Source organism: Notamacropus eugenii, chromosome 4 (genome assembly GCF_028372415.1).
Source record: "Notamacropus eugenii isolate mMacEug1 chromosome 4, mMacEug1.pri_v2, whole genome shotgun sequence".
Lineage (NCBI taxonomy): Eukaryota > Metazoa > Chordata > Mammalia > Diprotodontia > Macropodidae > Notamacropus > Notamacropus eugenii.
The window spans coordinates 43,806,955-43,829,386 of NC_092875.1; the positions used below are offsets into that span (position 1 = coordinate 43,806,955).

The 22,432-nt window shown below is 38.6% G+C and overlaps 1 protein-coding gene across 3 annotated transcripts in view; it reads left to right on the forward strand.

Annotated features, from left to right (window-relative positions):
- Positions 1-22,432, forward strand: part of GLT1D1 (glycosyltransferase 1 domain containing 1) — a 108,128-nt gene that overhangs the window by 43,456 nt on the left and 42,240 nt on the right. For all 3 annotated transcript variants that reach the window (XM_072600722.1, XM_072600720.1, XM_072600721.1), the window contains exons 6-8: positions 813-869; positions 9,127-9,222; positions 12,603-12,652. In XM_072600722.1, coding sequence (XP_072456823.1) covers positions 813-869; positions 9,127-9,222; positions 12,603-12,652 — 203 coding nt within the window. The remainder of the gene's footprint in view (positions 1-812; positions 870-9,126; positions 9,223-12,602; positions 12,653-22,432) is intronic.

Genomic DNA, 22,432 nt, shown 5'->3' on the forward strand with positions numbered 1-22,432 from the left:
AGGTAAAAATATTTAAAACACCATTTGAGAGAGAAAGAAACTGAGGCACAGAAAAATTACGTGACATGCCAAAAGACATAAATCTATTAAATGACAGAAATAAGAAGACCCCTGATTTCTGAGAGATTTAGTACTTTTTTTTAATACCATATCACTTGCAAACTTCTCAATGGGCTGTGAACATCTTGAATTAAAAGTGGACTAAGCATAACACATTTTAAATGGCATTCTGGGGGACTGGAGATTATTAGAAGACCAACTTGAATTTACTTGGTAGATCTTTTCATTAAATTTCTGAAAGATGAACGATATCATAGATGTCAATTATATTTAGCCTATGAACCTTCAACAACTTGTAACTTTCCAGGTCTTCATGGTCCAAGTGTTAAATAACAATTTTTAAGTTGACCAGAAACAAGTGAATTTATAGAAATTTCACAAGAGGCAAGCAAAACTACTCTTGTAGTATGATATTTAGATGGGAGTTTATGATCTAGACTAGCAATTTCTCCTTGTGGTCACTTCTCTTTAATCCTGTAGTACTTGTAAGTAATAATCAATTAGTTCATTTTTTCCATGGCTCTCCATAATTTGGCTTAGTAAGGCCCAGTAAGTGGAAATCAGTACCTGGAATCCAGGGAGCTTGCCAGCTTCTCATATGTGATTGCAAGGATTAATGAGAATTCAGCAGTGTTTAGGTAGCCTAGCCACCACATAAGAACGATTCTCATAATTTCAAATCCATAGCAAGATAACTTTCATTATATATTGGTAACCTGGTTCAAATGAATTTTTTTTCCCCTTGCATTTAGGAATTTCAACGATGCCAAATGTCACCTTTAACTGGAACACATTTCTACAAAGTGCAGGTAATGTATTCTTTTTGTAGGATTTGTCTTAAAATTTCTATGAGTAAATCAGTGTCTCTGCACTGTAAGCTTACATTAAGGAGGGTTTGACATAAGAAAACCTGGTTCTTACAGGTAGGAGAGGAATTAGGACATCAGTGCTTAAGGCACATGGAGCATGGGGGCCTGGATTAAAGCCAGATCCCAATCCCTCTTGATTCTCTGACCTATACTTAGTTGCTTCAATGATAGGAGGCATGAAACAGGAGGGGAGTGACAGAACCACTATGTTGTTTTCCAACCTGGTGGCTGAGGAATGGCTTGGAGAATTTCCTTCAGCTGTCTTTCCCCCTTTCATCTTTTTTAGAGGCACCCTCTTTTCTCCCCTGCACTAACTGAACCTAAACAATGAGATATAAGCAAATAGAATCAAGGTGTTTACATTATTCTTTAACAGAGATCTCTATAAATAAGTAGGCTCTTTTTAAAAAAAAAATAGCCAATAACTCTCAGTTATATTTTATTTGGATTATGTGTGCCTCACAGTTGTCCTAGAGATGTGAAATTAGCAATGTTGGTAACACAGCCAAAGAGGTAAACTTGACTTTGTATCACTTTTTTTGGACGCAGTCGGGGTTAAGTAAATTGCCCAGGGTCACACAGTTAGTAAGTGTCTGAGCTTGGTTTTGAACTCAGGTCCTCCTGATTCCAGGGCTGGTGCTCTATCCACTGCATCACCTAGCTGCCCATTAAATTTGACTTTGAACATGTAACTTGAGTTATAAAACTGCCTATGTGCTAATTCTATCTCCCTTCCCCACACCTCACCCCCCACCCCATCTACCTCCAATTTTCCTCTCTAGAGATGCAAATCAGGACTAGTACAAGCTGGGCAAAAGGCGAAGCCTAAGGACAGCGAAAGTTAAATTGTAAATTCTTTTTCTGGGCCTGCAACCATTTTAAATGCACTCATTTCAAATTGAACAGTTTTCACACCTCAACATTGGAAACCTACGTCCCATGCTACATGTGAACATAAGGTTTCATTAATAAGAAAAATCCTTCACCATATGTGGACAGTGCTGGTTTCAGATCCCAGCGCCTCATACTTCCTGACTCTGGGCTGCTGTTTTCTCATTTATAAAATGAAAGGGTTGAATTAGAATAGCCTAGAGTCACGTCCTGTTCTAAATCAATGATTCTATGATCCTCTGGTTAGAAAACATTTGAGTAGTACGTTCATCAATTACATGAATTACAGTAGCTTCTGCTCTCAGCCTTACAAAGTACCAACATTACGTAGCTTCTTGGTCATATCAGTAAATGTGTGTTGTCTCTCAAGCTTCATCTGCCCATTTAAATTGATCAGTGTGTTGTGTTTTTTTTAATGTAATTAGTATTTAATTTTTTTCAATTACATTTAAAGACAATTTTCATTCATTTTTTATAAGATTTTTGAGTTCCAAATTTTTCCCCCTCCCTCTTTCTTCTCCCCATCACCAAGATGCAAGCAATCGGATGTAGATTATACATGCGCAATCATGTAAAACATATTTCCATATTAGTCATGTTGTGAAAGAAGAAACAGAATGAAAGAAAAAAAAACCATGAAGAAACAAACCTAAAATAGTATGCTTCAATCTGCATTCAGCCTCCATCATGTTCTTAGAACACAATGACAACACCCTTGAAGTTAACTATTGTCCAAAATAGAATAATTCATCATCAAATCCTATAATCTCACTGTGGATTGTCTCTGAGCATCACTGTTCAGTAATTAAAAAAAAATAGCCAAAATTTTTAAAAGGCTCTTTTGAAAACATTTTCTTTTGTAGTATGTTCAATAATACATGATCTTAAACATCTGTTAGAGTGAAATTTCAGATTTATTTAAAACATTTAGACAACTTAGCTGAATTACCATCCTATTTGAGCCTGCCTGATAATAGCTTGAAAATAGAATTAAAGTTATTCTTGCAAGTGGTTTTTTATAACCAAATGACTTCCTGTAATCTTTCTTATCAGTCATTGATGTATTTCAAACTCTGGAGATGATGACATGGGTATCTCCTCCATGTTTTCCATCATTCCAGAGCCTGTGGAATGCTGAGAAGCTTTTGTAGCATGTACTTTGGGAATGTCACTCCGAGTTGACATTACATTCAGGCAACGTAAATGGTAGATGTAGGTAAAAGTCCGAAATTAGCAATTCCTCTTAGGAGAAAATTGACTATTTCTAGGGCAGGTACCCCCACCAAGAATTCTTTGGAAATACTAAAAATTGAGAAGTCAAGGCAGAAGGAGAAGGGAAATGCCTAGCAGAATGAAACCAAGTATAATTAGAGTGGGTATTTGGCCAATATTAACAATTGAGAAGTCAAGGCATGAGAAGGAAACTGCCTAGCAGACTGATACCTAGCATAGTTAGAGTGGGTATGTGGCCATGAGTTAGTGTCTCTATTGTATGCTCTTTAAACATCTGTCTCCCATTTATTATATTCTCAGCTTTCTTACGTTTTTCTACTTCCTTCCTTAGGAGAATTATTTTTAAAATTATTGGCCTATAAATACACAAAATATATTTATACATACATATGTATTTATATATACATGCAAATATATAAAATATATACATATATACATAAATATATAAACATGTACATACATTTACATACACATCCTGCATATGCCATTGATAACAAATATAAGACTCAATTTTGTCTAAGTATTAAATTACCTTGCTTGTGCTAAATGGATCCTAACTATCAGTGCTACCATCAAATTAAGAACCAATAATGCAGGTCAGGTGCCCTTACTCTGAATTCTCATGGGGTGCATTTACTAACTGTGCTCATCAGAAGATCTGTTTATAGACATTAAACTAATTACATGTTCCCTAGAACATTTCCCTTTGGAATGCCTATAAATCCTGTGTGGTGTAACAGCTCTATATTTTCCTCATGGATTTTTTTTAATTCACTTACAACACACCTGATCAAATAAACTCAAGATGGTTCCTTGACAAGTGAAATGATTTAAAATACCAAGAACTACAGTGGATTGTAGTGGAATAGATTACTCTTTCCTTCTTTCCTTAGAATTTTCACTTCAGAAGCTCACATTTGCCTAACTTTAGTTCCTAAATTCCTTAGGAGCTCATTATTGTTTTAAAATTGATTTTTCATAGGATCATGAATTTAGAGCTAGAAAGAGATAGAACTTCGTAGTCTTTGATTAAAGACTACTACTACCCAGAAAAGGAATGTGACTTGCCCAGGTTTTTGTTCTTGTCATTTTTCAGTTGTGTCTGACACTTTGTGACCCCATTTGGAGTTTTTTTGGCAAAGATACTGGAACGGTCTGCCATTTCCTTCTTCAGTTCATTTTACAGATGAGGAAACAGGCAAGCAGGGTTAAGTGACTTGTCACCCTGCTACTAAGTGTCTAAGGTCAAATTTGAATTCAGATCTCCCTGCCTCCATGCCCCATGCTTTGTGCACTATGGTGCCACCTAGTCACCCAAGTTACCCATAGAGTAAGTGGCAGAGGCAGGAATCAGATCCAGATTGGTCCACTCCCACTGCGCTGCACTATTATTTTTCTTTCCGTAAAACCTGGGTTGATTTTAGGTAGTATATGGCTGTTATGTGGCCTTGTTACAGTTTCCCAAGGTGACGCTACTTAGGATATACTCTCAAATCCATGCATTCTCCATTTCAAACTCAGTAAAAACGATACATTTTGCCTGGAGTGCACAAAGTTTCTTATGTCCTTGTAACAGTATGTCAAGTTATCTACAGAATCAAAAACCCAGAGAGAATGCTGCGTATAGCTTCCAGGGGAAAAGTTGGCTCTAGTCAATTTCTGTTTATGAAATTGACTTCTGAGTCATTCCCCATCTAACAGGCAACTTGATTTGGGGTTACTTTGTATGGGCCTGGAAAACAGTAGATTCAGAAGTTTTATTATTTTATTTTTTTTTAACTCAGAAATTGATTTTAGACTCTAATATTCTCTTGGCTGGTGACTTTAATATGTTGGTATTATCTTTTAAAAAAATATATGAAAGACAAAATCTACATAGAAAAGAGATAGCAAAAGGGAAATGGTTAGAAAGCATTGCAATGTTTAGTTGGATCACGTAACTGATAAATACTGCAGCATTAGACACTGGTATAGCGGCCAAAGTGGAAACTTGGCACTATGAAGGGAAAGCTCTCAGGTCCAAAGAGGTTTATAGAGAGTCAATTATAATTACATAAATACTCATGTATCAAATGCTTTATGATAACCAATTGTTTTCCCGCATACGTAAACTCATAGAACAAATAAATATTATTATTTGCATTTTGAAAGTAAGGAAACTCTACTTAGGTTAGGTGACCTGCCTATATTTTTGCCACCAATGCCGGAACTAGGACTGAAACTCCGGGCTTTTTATTCTAATTCCAGTGCCAAGAGGCAGTGCAGTGTATTGAAAACAACACATGGTTGAATATGTTTTGCCTTTAAAAAATACTTGGAACAATGACATATTTGATAATTATTCAGGCATCAAATGATCTAGCATCCCCTTTATCCAGACTGTAAAAGAAGGTTTTCAGTGCCGTACTCTTTGTTGAAACCAACCAACTTTGGAGGCTGATAAAACCCTCTAGGATCAATGGACTCTTGAAGAGAAAAATACTATTTTCCAGCAAGTGGCAATCTATGAAAGAAACTTATAGATGTGTGAGTGATGAACTGGAATTTCAAGACATGAAAAAAAATATATTTGGAAAAATATATCTTGTTATAGTTTGAAATGAAGAAATAAGATCAGATAAGTTATTCAGCTTCTCAGTACAGGATATTTTAGTTACTTTCTAAATAAAAAGAAATGACATGAATGAGTTTTCGTAGAGCTGGATTGGATCTTAGGGACTCTAAGGCTATAACTGCAAACCAAGGATTGATGCTAAAATCAGGGAAGCTTAAATGCTTTGGTGGCTAGATCAGGATTTTCTAACCACTATCTTGATATTCCTGAAAATGCTGCTTATGTATTACCCAACTTGAATAGAAAATAAGAATTCTGCATTTGTTAAGTTTAATACAAAAAAAATCACCTACAATTTGTATTTCTGTTCTTTGAAGTAAAAAAAAATAAAAATACAAAGATGACAGGTAGCTTTTGTTTCAATTTCTCATCAGATGTCCAGTTTCATTATCTTTTTAATTCCCTCTTCCAGTAAAGAACACACCACCTAACTCACTGCCTGTACTGGGAGAACTGTAAAGTATGGGGTAGGCTGTGGCCCACATAATAACTCTCATCTAATCCCTTGGGAGAGGGAGGTAGTCCAAGTAGCTTTGCAATTGGTTTGATAGGGTTTGAGGTCTAGGACACATAAAAAACTTGCCCAATTGGCTATACATACTCAAGGGCATATATGGACTTGGGTTTTTGAACCCAATTGGGCCTAGCAGCTAAGTCTTCCTTGCCATCAGGGAAGGGACATTTCTTTCCCGTATCCTCATGTTTGAGATTAAGGTAAACGTGCGTTGCAGAATCTTCTCATATTTCCTGTATTAGAGATAAGAGATTTCTTTGGATGCTGACTTGTGTGTGCCTTATTTTCTTCTCATGAAGATATGGGGGAATATTCTGAGAAAGGAGACATGTCAGGGTTTTTTTTCTACTTAGTATCATAATCAAATACATTAATTTTAATATATTATATCATATGAAATATTCATTCTGCCATTATTTCTTGAAAATTTTCCATGTATAAACATTGATAGTTCTGCATTGCCCCAGATTAACCAACACATGCTTAGACCCTTCCTTGCCTTTTGTGTTCTTGGAGATTGTCTTCTACCCTTATTACCTATTAAAGAGAGATGGTTTTTTTTCATGTCTCCAAATCCAGATGATACACAATTAACTTTGTCAAACTGACTGAAAATCATCATCAAGCCTCGATTTTTATGTTCATATCCAAGGAACTCAGAGTGTAGGGGGGGAAATTTATATAGTACAATACTTTCTATTTAGAGATAGAATTCGGGGTCCAAGTTGAAACATCAATACTTAATAGAGGCACTGTGTACTATGAAAACAGCTTAGACTTTTTTTTCTTCAAAAAAGGTGACTTTTGTAAGAAATTCATCTCAGCTTCACATTTGAATAAGAAATAGCAGCAAGGCTGGTTATGAATTAATTTTTTTAGCTTTTGTGCTTATGTCAGAGTAGTTTCAATAGCCTTGATTGAATTCCAAGGCAGATGTATTCACCCTGAAGACTGAAAAGCAAAGAGAACACTTATTTTGTGGATCATGAGCACAGGGAAAATTAAGTTTTGCCGAGAGAGAAACGATAGGAGATTGTCCAGGTTTCATAGCCCAAAAAATGGTCATTGTAATTATCCTTTTTTCTTATGTATTTTAAAGACCAATTATGGAGGATTGTGGTATCCAAATTAAAAAATCTGAAGTTTTAATTTAGTTAATATTAAAAATGCCAGTAACGTCAGCCTGAAATGGAATCTTTTATCCAAGCATTCGGTATATCTTTGTCTTCTTTTTGTGTGATTGTGTATGGATATATGTTTGTGTACTTGTATAGGTGAATAGGTAGCACTTTTTTTGATACCAGAATTATGGGATCATAGAATCATAGATTTAGATCTGAAAAGGACCTCAGAAGTCATCTAGCCTGGGTTCTTTTAAAGGTTAGATAAATGAATGACCTAGCTAGAAGGGAAAGGTGACTTTTCTCTACTTACTTCCCCTTCTTCTCAAAACAAGATCCCACTCCTACATTCTTGCTCATCCATTTCCTCTATTTCAATTCTTTCCATTTCTCTTAGCCTTGGTTCTGGGCTTGTTAATTTCATCCAGTGGTAGAGCATTGTCTGTGTGTGGGAAGAACCTGTCTTGGGTAAATTAGGAGAGGGAAAAGAAAGAAGGAAGTTATGTTGAAATGCCTCTGGTTCCTTTTTTGGTATGTGAGAAGGGGTTGGGGTTGGGCTGGCTTGGGTAATGCAATTGACTAACTTCTGTGAAGAAGGAATGGTAGATGATGCCCAAAGGAGTGAGACAGAACCCACAGATTCAGAGCCTGTTTTAGCTAATCCTTCTCATTCACTTGGCTTAACCCTTTGTTCATCCTAATTCCCAACCTGCACCTTACCCTGAAACTCAGCTTTCAAACCACTATACCCCAAGCTTTCCAGAATGGAAGACAGCAGTAACTATTTCCAGTGCCATAAGTGGAATGGTTTATAGGAAAGCAGGTAGGGTATCGGGGGAGAGTTTCTATTCTCATAACAAAAGGATATAGCATACTAGCATCTTTAATTGGAACACATTTCCTTATAGAAATCCCCTTTGGTCAGGTAGGTGCTTTATGGGTTGGGGAGGTTTCTGTGAGCCTCTTTGGGACTCTGACCCTTATTTTAAACATGACTTTATGAGAAAGGGACAGCAGTGGTATAGTGGATAAAGAGTTGGTGTTGAAGTAAGGGAAACCCCTGCTATATACTACCTCTGTGATCCTGGGTAAGTCACTTAATCTTTTGGTCTATTGGGGCAATTCTCTAACATGAGAAGGTACATACCTGCATTGGTAGAGAGAGTTTCCTCACCTGGGAATTCCCTCTATCAGTGAAATTACAGGCCTGGGCCCCATCCTGTGAGAAAATGCATTTGAGGTTGCAAATAATTGACTTAGCAGTGAACTTAGAGCACATCCTTTCTTCCCTGTTCATAAACTGGAGGCCTTTCTGTGTGTACAAGTCTCCTGTTTTCCTGGTTTTTACAAATGGAATCTAAGTAGCCAAATTAAAGGAATGTTCAGAATATCTTCTGTAAGAAATACTGAGGCTCTTGGAAGGGTGACAGGGGTAGGATATGGAAAAAATTTAGATGATGCAAAAATAAAACATACGAATAAAAATATATTTTAAAAAAGAAATAACTAGGGTTAGTTCTCCCACCCCCCTCTTCCACCTTCCTCCTGTCCCTGAACTCCATCTTCTCTAGCATGAAATGAAACTAGCATGGTACGTGTGCATCACATACCAGTCTTATAAACAGGAAGAGAAATAGGGCCCAGGAAAATCTGACCTAGAAGCAAAAGACAAGTGAGAAAGACTAGTGAGGGCCAGTGAAAACTATGAAGCCATCTGTCTTCTATAACTTTGTGCCTATATTCCATAGTGTTAAAGCTATTTTACAGGGGGAAAAGATGCTCTCTTTTCACAGTGATAAAAATGTTTCAAATATTCTCTTGCAGAGATCAACCAACGTGCAGACAATTTGCACATATTTATTTTGATATGCGGACTTAGACGAGTCAAAGATCCTCTTTATTTGGTGGATGCTTTCTCAGGTAGGTTTCTTACAGGTGCATTCCTTCTGTTCTTTTGTTTATAGAAGAAGAGTTGGATAAATCTCTTGGTGTTCCCAATATACTACTTGCTTCTTATCCTCTGGGGAATGCGTTCTGCCTTCTGTTTGTAAAGGGGGTAAGCAGCAGGGCTCTCTGCTCTGCTTTGACTAAAGCAAGCTGCATGTAGTGCTGAGATCCCTGGCTTCTTCTGTGGAAACATCTGCTCTGAAATACTTAACTCTTTGGGGTTAGCATTCCCTGATGATTGGTTCAGTGTCCAAGACTCTCTGATGCAGCTTTGACTTAAGGATCTAATCCTTCAGAATTGAGCAAAAGTGACTCCATAAGTGACCCAGCATTCCACAAGGTGTGAACCAGCCAGAGGTGGTAGGAGGGGGTCTCCTTAATCTTGTTGCCTGTGCAGGAATAGAGTTTTCCCTAAAATAATGAAGACTAGTATTTCAAGGAGAAAAAGGAATGTTTGATGACTGGGGCAATTCGTTGGAGCATTTCAGTTCTGCCTTAAATTTTTTTCTGTGAATTGTAGGTGGGAAGAAAATATTAAAGTTAATAAATAAATAACAAAGATATTTTTACACAAGATCAAAAATGCCTTAACTGGTAAATATTTGATATTGGCAGTAATCTTCCATGGACTATGTAGTTTAGTAATCTAAAAATATTCATTATTGAATGACAGAAGACTAGCGATAATTCCCAACTAAATTTCCTGTTGTGTTTTAAAGGGATAATTAGAATTTTCAGTAAAATTTGGCATGTTGAAAAAGATTTACATGGTAACTAAATATTTTTGTTTTTAAAATCATAAGACAATCTCATTGGATGCGAGTGGGGATTAAGTTCTAAAGATTCTTTGGGCCAGACAGTTCTTCAAATATTTGATTCTGACCTAGTGCTTAACAGTGGGTTCAATTTTTCCACAGTGCCCATTTTTTCTTCAGCTTTCTCCTTATTTTCTAGCTCTTTCAGTTCTTTAAATCCTATCAGAGAAATTGCCTCAATTAGTGGCTAATTTGTCTTTAACACTGCTAATCATTTAATCAGAAAATGTGCCTTGGGGTTTGTTCCTTGAGTCATCCATAGGCTGCAGGAACGACCAATGGGTAAGAGCTGGGGGCTTAGATAAATCTCTGTCATGGTACAGTAAATATTCAGTCACTATCAAGCAACCATGCCACTATTCACCAAGTATGTATTAAGTGCCTGCTATGTGCCAACCACTGTGCTGGGTGTGAGGGGTATAGCTTAAAAAATGAGGAGTCTCTGCCCTCAAGAAACTGACATTCCACTAGGTGGGTACAACACAACAGCAAGTGATAGCCAGGGAAGTAAGAGCTTTCATTTAGTCAGTTACAAGGATTATAAGTGGAACCACATAGAGTTACTCCCTTTCCGGTAGCAATTGTGATACTGATTATTCCCAGAACAAGTATGTGATATTTAAAAAAGTTAGAGAGATAAGAGTTTCTGAGTAATTTTTAATCATTTTATTAACAACGCTAGCATGTTAATAAAAGAGGTCAGTGGCACTCTTGAATGCCAAAAACAATCATGGTGGCAGGCTCGTGGCTTATATGCTCTTGGAAAAGTGGGTGTTCCAGAGGTTGACAATCAACTCTGATTGGTTGAAAAGTAATGAAAGAGAATGAATATTACAACGAGTGACTGGGCTATATTCCAATGAATGTGTTGAGGTATGGGACACTGAGCACCCATCCTTGACCAAAGAGATTTATCAATTTCTGTGTCACCTGTCTCATGGAAGGGAGAATCCACATTTTTCCAGACCTGATTGAGTAAACATAATGAGCAAAAATTCACCCGTTTGTCTAAACTTACAATTTCCTTGTTGTCTTTGATTAGATCTTAACTTTCCTGACTGGGTAAGCTTTTGAAGAGGATTTCCCAAAGTGGTTGATTTTTGGATGAGGAAGTAGAAAAGCAAAAAAGCGTTGGTCCTAATTCAATAATTAGTCATTAAATACAGTAGAGAAATAATAAATTCTTCTAAGGGGAAATGGTAGGGGAGGAGAAAGGAAAGCAAATATGGACACAGGGCAGTTTGCAGAATGCCCACATTTCTGGTGAGTGGTCTGAGGGAATGAGTATGATTTGGGTTCTAGAAATAAAAGACTGATACTCACCCTCCAGACTGGACAACTGTACCCAAATCTTGAATCTTTGAGTCTGAAGGACTTCTATAGTTAAAGTCTAATGGGTGTTGCATTTTAATGATGTCAAGGCTATCATGTGAGCAAATGTGAAACAGGTATCCTTTACAGAATCAGTATTTATAAACAGGAAAAAATATTATCATGATGCTAATTTTCCCATTGGTTCAATATAAAATTGGCACTGGGTCCTCCCATAATAAAGTGCACTATAAAATGGCCTAGAATGCTGAGGAAAAAGTGAGGAAGGCAGTCAGTCCTTGAGATTGTTGAGTACTTTGTAGGTGTTCTGGATGGTAAGAGCACCTTGTATCACATTTCTCACTATGATCTATTTTGGGTCTGCCATACACAGTGCTTCTCTAGACTCGAAGAATCCCCCATATAGGGGATTCCCAGTAGCTTCCAGATATGGGCTCATCATATTCCTTTGTCTGAATATATTGACAACCCTTGTGGAATTTGCTGTAAGCTAACGTTCGTCGAATACATGACATATCACTCCCTGAAAACCACTTGGATTTACAGTTTTGTAAGACAAATTGCAACATTCTTTAATTGTGTAAATTTTAAAATCTGTACTATTTGCTCCCTCATGAGGGTAGCAGTGCTTTCTTTTCAAGGGTAGCTGACAAAACAGATGCAAGAGAATTAAAAAAAAATCACAAGGATTCCTTGAGACAAAGCTAATTAGTATCTCTGGAGATCTAAATTGAGCTGCTAATGTACAGCATTATGTTTAGCTTCCTTATTAATCTGCAGTTTTGATAATTATAAAGTGATTGTAAATTATTTCATTTAAAGCATTAATGTCTTCTACAAGAATCAATTAGAAGTAATACCTCCGCTTCTTATGGGAGATGCAAAAATGCAGATATATAACAATTGTTCACATCTGGAATTTTAATTGAAGAATGATGTCAATAAAGAGAGCACATTGTGCATAAAACTATGCTCTTATTTTTAAACTAAATTGTGCCTACATGTATAATTAGGTATGACTGAGAACCGATCTTTATTTATTTTTCAACATTCACTTTTATAAGATTTTGAATTATGATTTTTTTTCTCTTTCACCCCCTCCCCAAGATGGCAAGCAATTTAATACAGGTTATACCTGTACAATCATCTTAAACATATTTGCACTGAGAACCAATTTTTAAAAGTTTTCTTTTCTTTTTCTTAAAGAGTGGCACCGAGAAGAGCCCAATGTTTACATGGTTATTGTGGGACCAGAAGTAAGTTGATATGTTCGTAAATTACAAGCCATCTTATTTGAATGAATGAATGATGAATGAGTGGAAAAGCATTTAATAAGTGCCTAAGATTGCCAACAAATGGACTAAGCACTGAGGATACAAAAAGAAAAAAGTGAGAAAGTTCTTGCCCTGCAGGAGCTTCCTCTCTTATAGGGAGATATAGCATAAAATAAAGTTCAGCTGTGGGGTAGATGCCGATGTCCAAAATGTCCTTAGTTTACATCAGTAGGTCAGATGACAGTACCGGGGATATTTAGGGCTTGTTATTCATTCATTTCAGTTTGACCTCATTTGGGGTTTTCTTGGCAGGGATACTGCAGTGGTTTGCTATTTCCTTCTCCAGCTCATTTTACAGATGAAGAAACTGAGGCAAAGAGGGTTCTAAGTTGACTTGCCCAGGGTCAGTCCAGCTTTGACTTCAGGTGTGGCATTCTACTTACTGAGTCTCCTATGCCTCCTTAGGGCACAGAGGCCAGTATGTGGTAATGGTAAGACCTGGTGGTCTGCCCTCTCACCAGAACTGGTAGAGTTTTTGACTCCTATATTGTTCTCCACAATCCAGAATCATCTACTTTACATTCTTACCTAATGCTACTGTTTCCCTCTATGTCTTTTACACATTAGACAAACTGGACTATATCCCCTGTACATATCCAGCCCTTAGCACAGTACCTAGCACATAGTAGGTGCTTAATGTTGTTGACTGACTGGCTTCCCTACCTTTGTGCCTTTGCCCACACAGTTCCTTAGGCCTGTAGTTCCCTCCCTTACATCTGCCTTTTAGATCCTTTCAGGTCCAACTTCTTCTATGAAGCCATCCCTGATTCCCTCAGTCAGAAATGATACTGTTCTCTCATCTCAAAAGAGGCAGCGTTTTGCATCATTCACATAGCATTTTGTTCTCCTCTTATATACTTACCATGACAGATTTTGTATTACAGTTATTTGTCCATATTCATTAGGTTAGAAACTGTGTCATTTAATCTTTGTCACACACACACACACACACACACACACACACACACACACACAATCTCAGTGTATAAGCACAGAAGAAAAAGAATCTGATGAAAGACAAGTAAAGTTTGACCTATGTCAAAGGATTGTAGATTTGGAGCCCCAAGGGTCAAAATATCCAACCTCCACACCTCCCCATTTTACAGATGAGGAAACTAGGGTCCAGAAAAGTAGTAGAATAATTTGGTGAAGGGCACAGGTAGTAAGTGGCAGAGCCAAGATTTGAACCCAGGCTTACTGACTCCTAATCAGGTCTCTTTTCACACTGCTAGGCAGGTGGAGAACTTTAAAAGAACCACAATCCAAGGCATTCTGGAATCTGATTAGCTAAAGTAAACTGAGAGGCCATCTATACTGAATGAGAGGTAAGATTTGTAGAATACAGTAATAATAACTCACAGTTAATGCACAGTTGTAATCACAACAATACAAATAATGAATCCTCTGAAGTGGTAACATTATTTAAATGTGAACAGTGTATTTCTGTTGGACTGGAACCAATGATCATATTTCACAAAGTTATAACATCATATAGTGAGAATTCAAATAGATACAACCACTTCAAGGGAGTCTTTATTTGCGCTAATCAGGACCTGGATCAAGTGCAGTTTGAATGACTAAGTGGTGAGTTTGAATACAGCCACCCAGAACAACAATGCCAGTGGTTGTTGAGCTTTTCCATTCGGAATTACTTTTTGATTTCGAGCAAATCATTTTCTCTTCCTAATAAGCATGTGGAAATTGAAGAATAGTGAACCAAACGTCTTTGTGTTCTTTGTCTTTGCTGGGCAGAGCTCTGCCCTGGGGGCTGGGCAGTCTAATAATGGTCATTGCCCTCATGGGGCCTATTCAGGGATAAAACCCATGGGCAAGGGTAACTGTAATACAAGAAATAGATCTAATCTGACTTGAAAGGGAGCAAGAAGTAGTTCGTACAGTAGTTGTATCTGGTTCCTACTAAGTTGAAGTTTTAGAAGGTTTTTCAGGCAGAATTGGAATTTTTAGGGAAGTGTGTATAGTTCACAAATTCAAGCATCTCTTAGGCAGATTCATGTGCTGCACAGATGCAGCCACCTTGCCATTTTTCCCTCCATGACCTTTCTCCTAGCTGACTACTTCTCTCTTTTCAAAACCCACTCTCCCCTACCTGGTCCCATCCCTCATCACACCGCACCAGGACTACTAATTGTCTATCTGCCATAAGTCCTGAATCCATGTTGTCCACAGCTGCCACAGTGATTTTCCTGAAGCTCAGATCTGAACATGCCTCTCCTCTACTCAATAAAACTCAGTTGCTATTGATTACCTCTGGGATGAAATATCTACACCTCAGTTTGGCTTTTAAAGGACTTCGCAGCCTAGACTCAGTCTATCTTTCCAGTCTTTTTTTATGTTACTCCCTCCTTCCCACATTTCATAATAAGCCTAACTGACTCTTTCTGTGTTCCTTGTGCTTGGGGTTTATCTCCCATCTCTACACTGGTGTAACAGCAATCTCCTATGCCTGGAATTCAATTCCTCTCCTCCTTCAATAAGCAGTTTAACTAGGGGTGGGGAACTTTGGTCTTGAGGCTGCAGGTTCCCCACCCCTGAGTCATGGTATGAAAAAAATGGACAGAAAAACCCAAGAAAAATAGAGGAAGTTAAAAACAAACAGTAAGTTTCAGTGCATTCAGATTGCATCAGTTCTTTGGCTGGAGGTGGATAGCATTTTTCATCATACGGCTTTCAGAATTGTCTTGGTTTGTTGTATTGCTGAGTACAGCTGAGTAATTCATAGTTGATTATCATACAGTATTCCTGTTACTGTTCTCCTGGTTTAGCTTACTTCACTTTTCATCAGTTCATGTAAGTCTTTCCAAGTTTTTCCAAAAGCCATACCCTTTTATTTTTTAAGAAAGAGCCCTATTTCAGTTGTGGGTTTCTTCAACAACTCTCAGATCAAATTTATCTCCTTACATTAAGAGCTATCATTTATTTTGATCTACATACTTGGCCCTTTTTGCATATAACCATCAGAAGGTAGGGGTTTGATTGATGGCCAGCTTCTTGGGCTGCTTCCTGTGAATTTCTCATCATTTCCACTATTCATCTTCCTGCTTTTTAGCTAACTGTTAAGGTATTCAGCTCAACAGATAAACATCTCTTTCTCTGTTTTCCTTTTTCAATTTAAATCCTTTTTAGATACACTTCATTCCTACTCTGGGAGCCTGTCATTGCTATATTTCAAGCTATGGTCCAGATATCCAAAATCTGGCCTCAATCAATCAACAAACATTTATTAAGTGCCTACTATGTGCCAGCCACTGAACTAAGTAACAGTAATGAAAGCAGTATCTGTGCCCAGATTTCAGTTTCTTGCCTAAGACTTGGTACTCTCAGTCATTCAATAAGCAGGTAATAAATACCTACTATGGACCAGGTGCTGTTCTAAGTACTGGGGATACAAAGAGAGTTAAAAGATAATTTTTGCCCTCAAGGAGTTCAGAATCTAAAAGGAGAGACAATATGCACACTACTATGTGCAGACAAGCTCTATACAGGATAAATGGAAAATAATCAACAAAGGGAAGGCACTAGAACAGGGATAGCGAACCTGTGGCCTTGAAGCCATGTGTGGCCCTCTAGGTCCTCAAGTACAGTCCTTTGACTGAATCCAAATTTCACTTGGATGCTTGAATTCAGTCAAAGGGCTGCACTTGAGGAACTAGAGAAAGGGCCACATATAATCTCGAGGCTACTGGTTTCCCATCCCTGAGTTAAGAGGGGTTGGAAAAGTCTTCCTGTTGAAGGTGGAAGCTTTGTTGGAGCTTGAAGAAAGCCAAGGAGGTCTGTGACATTGCTTTCAAGAGTCTTTATTGGCAGTATCAGTTATGCCCACATGAATCACCAGAATTAGTCATCATTTAATTTGACAAGTTTTGGGAAGCTCTCTGTCATGCTTTGGAAGATTGTAGGACTTTGTGTTATTGACAAGTAGACAAATTAGCTGCCTCAGTATCTCCTCAACATGAAATTCCAACCACCACCATTTATCTCTTCTTCTGGGGACCCTCATGGGTAGCTTAACACTTGACTACAGCTATGGATTCAGGTCATTTTTTCTTGAAGATCAAATGACTTCTTCCTCTTTGGAAGTTTTTCAGTTTTCTTCAATTCAGAAAGTGCTTTTTCTAGTTAGTATTTAATCCCAAATCTGGGGGGGTCCTTCTTTCTTTTTTTTTCTACCTACCAGAAACACCTAGCAGTGTAAAGTCAGGGCTGGCCGAGTTTGAATCCCAGCTCTGTCCTTGGGCAAATCACTCTACTTTCCTGGGGCCCAGATTTCTCATCTGTAGAATAGAGAGGGAGGGTGTCAGATATGATGACCACAAAGAGCCCTTTCAGCTCTAGATATATGGTCTTTTGACATAAGTCAAGCTTTCCCTCCCCTTCTTCAGGTCCTTTGTTTTTCTGAGTTTCCACACTGAAGCCATACCTGTGTGTGCGTGTGGGGGGGAGTTCATTTTCCTTAATAACAAGGAAATTGGAGGGGCATTTACTTTGTCTTCTAATAGGAAGACCAGCCTGCATTTTGAACATAAGTGAAAATTGGAATATAGCAAATATACTGTATAATTTGGAACCCACACATCGTGATGTAGTGGATAGAGTGATTGATTTACAGCTAGAAAGACTTGGGTTTAAATCCTGCTTCTGCCAGTTATGAGATCATGGGCATGGCATCTCCCTCAAGGATCCTCAGTTTCTTCATCTGTAAAGTGGGAATAATGCTATCTTATAGAACTTGCTTCTTGGGGTTGTGAGAATCAAATGAAGTGCTTTGCAAATTTTCAGGTGCCATATAAGCTTGAACTGTTGTTATTAATGGTTTTTCTCCTTGTTGCTATGGTATTCTTCAGTTATTTGCAAGGTTGTCATGTGGGTGAGTGATGCAAGTTGTCTTGCTTAGGCTCAGCAGGGGCAACTGGGAACCATTCTGCTTTGTGGATGGACAATATTAGATGTAAAGGAAGGAAGAACTGTCCCCTAAGGAGAGGTTTCCAGAAGTAGGTTGGGCATCTTCAGAAACTCCCCAGAGGGAGGTCTTCAGATGGAGGCTGGGTGGCCGTTTGTTGGAGATGCTATAGAGGGATTTCTGGGTCAAGACATTAGACAAGTCTGAAGTTCCTTTCTGAATCTGATATCATAAATTTGTTGAAATTTTTAGGATTCCTTTTGAGGCATCCCTTCAGAATTGATTTGTACAACTGTGTAGCATAGATATTATCACGCAGTCCAGATACTTCTAATATCTTAAGTCTACACTCTTGCTCTCTGGTGGGCAGCGTTCTGCTCAATGGATTCCAAAGTGAGATAATGAGATGGTCCCCGTTCTCAAGAAGATTACATTCTATTAGTGGAAGACAAAGCGTAATGGGTAGCTGGAAATGGGATAGGGTGGAATCGCCTTGAGGAAGCCAGGCAGCTGTTGAGGAGGTGAAACTGGAAGTGGGCAGTTGTCATTGAACTTTCTTAGGATATAACAGTTCTAGGTAGGGATGCATCAGTTATTGAAACCGCCTCAGGGTGGAGTTGTCCCCACAGGGCAGAGCTTTACCATTAATTTCCAGAGACAAGGATTCTGTTTAATGTCACTTGACTATATAGAATGAAGAGAATGAAACAATTTCACATTTGATTTTGAATATTTACTACTTGTACTGGGTTATTATGCTGAAAATTTGCTTTAGATTTATAGAAAGTGTTGAGAGGTCAAATCTTATGATCACATTAAAATTCATACTTTTAACAGAAATTCTCTTATAATAAATTAAACATTGTGAAGATTGCAATTATATCTGACATTTGCAGTGAGTTCTTTTTAAACACAAATGAAAAATTATAGTACATCCTTTTTTAGTCTGCTTTTTTTGGTGGCTACAAAGTCAGATGGATGATTACATTGTCTGAGTGTAAATTATATACTTCTGGAGTTGTGATACCTCTTCTAGGTCAGTCAGGATGCCTTTCAGTACAATACTGTAGTGGCTAAAAGTCGCAAATGAACAGTGCCCTTCTTAGCTTCGTATGGGCTTCTGGTCCACCTTTGGGGTCCACTTGTCGCCCAACTCTTAACTCCAAGAGTGGCTCCAAGAAGCTGTGGTCTGTGCATTGGCCACACCCTACTAAACTGTCTTGGCAGATGGGTTAAACCAAGTCGAGGGTAGCTGACAGGTTTTAAACCTGTTGGTGAGGTAGGGGGATACCCACCCCAAGCATGTGAAGACTGTCCTTGGCAGAATAGGCATATGAGAACAATTTGTTCCAATGCCCATAAAAGTGGCTATAGTAGGTACTGTGGAGCGCTTAGAGCTTGGCAAGACATTGAAGGTCATCTACTGTATCCTGGGCCATTGCCAGTCATCCTGGCTTCTTCAAGGACTGGAAGAGAGAGTGAAGCAACTTGGGATTTGTGCAACTCTGCCTCACTTAAATCCAATTCATTCACAAGTGACTTCACTCATTTGTAATGTCACTGGTCCTCCTCAAAAACAACAGTGGAGAGTGTGATGAAGCATTGTGCCCTCCAGTGGGAAGCCTTTCTTCTGCCCTCTTCTCCTCAAGGAGCTCTGTGGAATGTGAAAAGTTCTCAATGAAAAGCCCAAACACTTGGTTACTCCTTTCTTTTGATGTGATATGGGGGGAAATCCCAGTGTTTTGGGTATAAGTAAATTCATAGCAGTTAACATAGCTAATCTCTTTGCTGCCATTATTGATTTGGTCGTAATGAATTCATTCAATGCTCTCATCCCATGGAACTGTTGAGAGTTTGTGCATATGGATATAGTAGCCATGACATTTAACTCATTTAACCAAATACATCGTTGCTGTTATGTTTTGTTCTTTGCCTCTACCGTTGACAGCAGCAAGCATCAAGTGAAATTCTCAAGTGCTTGAAGGAAGTGTGAAAGCTTTCTCAACCACTTCAGACTTAGAGAGAAGATGTGAAATTTATGAGTCATTTTCCTTACTTCCTACTCTCTTTATTATAATAACCTTCTAACTGTTCTCACCTGCTATAATCCTTTTCTCCCCAGTCCATCCATCCATCCATCTGCCCATCACCTTCCTGCCAACTTAGTCCTCCTAATGCCTAGTTCTCATCCTGTGCCTGTGCTACCCAGAATCTATTAATGCTTCCCTTTTATTTGTATCCTTGGACCTTAGCTCTGTGGCTCTAACTTTCTTTTCCAGCTTGTTTCCCATAGCTCCTCTTCACACTCATCGACTCTTGCAGTCAAACTGCATTATTTCCTCTTCCCTGATCTCCAATTAGCTCCTGCTTCTGTACACACATAAGAGACCATCCTGCATTCCTTACATCATTATCTTCCAAAGTCTTTCTCTTCCTTTTCAGGCCCAGCTCCGCCTTCATCTCTTCAATGTTGTCTTTTGGACCATTGTCAGATTTCTCGTGGTTCTTCTTGGGAATCCACAGGATTTTTTATTTGTATCATATATTATTAATTTACATTCCCTTGTCTTAACATACTAGTTAAGAAAGTTTCATATTTTCTTCTAGGCTATACTGCTTGTCCTTCCTTTTGGTTTTCGAATCATATAAAGTGCCCTCTTGGTTTTTTGTTTTGTTTTTGTTTAATTCTGTCACTTATTGTCTGGCTCTTCTCCCTTTGGGGCCTGGAGTCAGGAAGAATAATCTTCCTGAGTTCAAATCCAGACTCAAGACCCTTACTGTGTGGCCCTGAGCAAATCACTTAACCTTATTGGCCTGTTTTCTCCTCTGTAAAAGGAGTTGGAGAAGGAAATGGCAAACTAGTCCAGTGTCTTTGTCAAGAAAACCCCAAAAGCAGTCACGAAGAGTTGGGCTTGACTCAAAAATGACTAACCAACACCACCCCTAAGGCCCTTCATTGGGTATTTGATTCACTGATTTTGCTTCCTGCCCTGAGTAGCCACTGAAGGAGATAGGAGTGTTCCTAGCTGGGTTTCAGTCCCTGTTTGTTGGGGTTAGCCTAGGCCTGGCATACTGGTCCCCTGCCCCACTTCCTCTCTTGCTCTTTGAAGTCTCTTTCCTTGTCCAGCTGCTCTCACTACTTCTTGGAGTGTTCAAGCAAGGACAAGAAAGGTATCCTGGGAAAAGTTCATGTAGCGCCAAGGGTGGGGTTCTTCAAACCCCAGTCTGAAGGGCTTCATATTTTTAATCTCTTCCACAACCTCTGATATGGTTGGGCAGAATTAGTTTGTGCCACCTGCTGCAGGATAAGGGAGTAGGTAGAGACTGGGCTGTACTGACAGTCTACAGGAGGTGGGCATTTTGGGCCCTGGCCCAGGGCAGGGACCCAGCCTCTTGCTCAAGGATATTGAAGTTTGGTGCTGAATGAGTCCTTTCAGCAGTAGTTTTCTGGTGTTAACTCACGAGGATTTTACCTAGTAGAGTTTTCTTTGTTCTTTGTTTAACTGTAATTTTTTTTACAGATGGCACATAAATGTATTGGAGGGTTAGAGAATTAAAGAGGTGTGCAAAAGTTTATTAACTTGCCATATTGTTGATCATGTGACCCCTTTATTTTTGTGTAATCTTTGATGATCGCCCCTTCCTAGATATTACCCCTCTTGTCTTAAGTCTCTCCTGATGCTCCTTGACCTCTCAAATGCAGTACTTCCAATTTATATATTAATTTTTTTTGTGTGTATGGTTTTTCCTCAGTATTAGATTTTAAGGTACGAGAGGCCAAGGGCTATATAATTTTCCCTTTTTATATCTTCAGTTCTTAACACGTTGCCTTGCTCATGGTTAACTATTTAAAGAATTGTTTATTTCATCTATGTGGACACTCTTTCCACCAAAGCAGATTACTACCCCCTTCATGCCTTAGGAGAGTTTTGTGAGGGGCTGTATCCAAAAGAATTTCTTACTAGCTGGACAGCCCTCTGTAGATGAACCTCTCTGAAGTGTCTGATACCCACTTCTCAGCCTCATTTTCCCTCACCTTGCAGATCTAGTAACGTGTTTTTTTTTTTTTTACCATTACACCATTTTTTGCTTATGTCACCTCTCCACTCACAAAGCTACTAGCCTAATTCCAATCTTCATTACCTCACATCTCTTAAATAGTCCCTCTCCCTTAAGTCTATATCTATTCCATTCCATTCTCCACACATTCTCCAAAGTAATTTTCCTAATTGGAAAACTGACCATGTCATCCTTCCCTCCTCCCAATTTAGCCCATTCAAACAGCTCCCTATTGCTCTGAGACTCCATTAGCAAGTTCTTTGTCACCTAACCTGATCCCATACTATCTTTCCTGCCTTATCATACATTAGACTCTACCATACCTACCGCAGTCCAGCCAAATTGGTCTTCTCATTGTTCACATGACTTTGGGACTTTGCATTGACTGTCCTTCACGCCTGGAAAGCCCTCCCTCCTCATTTCTCCCTCTGGGAAACCTAAGTTTCCTTCAGGGCTCAGCTCCAGTGACACATTCAGTGTAAGGTTTTTCTTGATGCTCTGGCTGCTAGTGTCTTCCATTTTGTATGTACCTATATTTTTTGCTTGTTGTCTTTCTTCAAAATGTATGCTCCTTAAGGGCAGATGTTGTATTTTTGTCTTTCTTGTCTTAGCACTCGTTATAGTGCCTGGCACATAGAAGCAACTTAACAAATGTCCATTGTTTGATTTTTCTACATTATTCTTCAGATAACATAGAGTCTGTGGCTAGATCCATTATTGAAGCC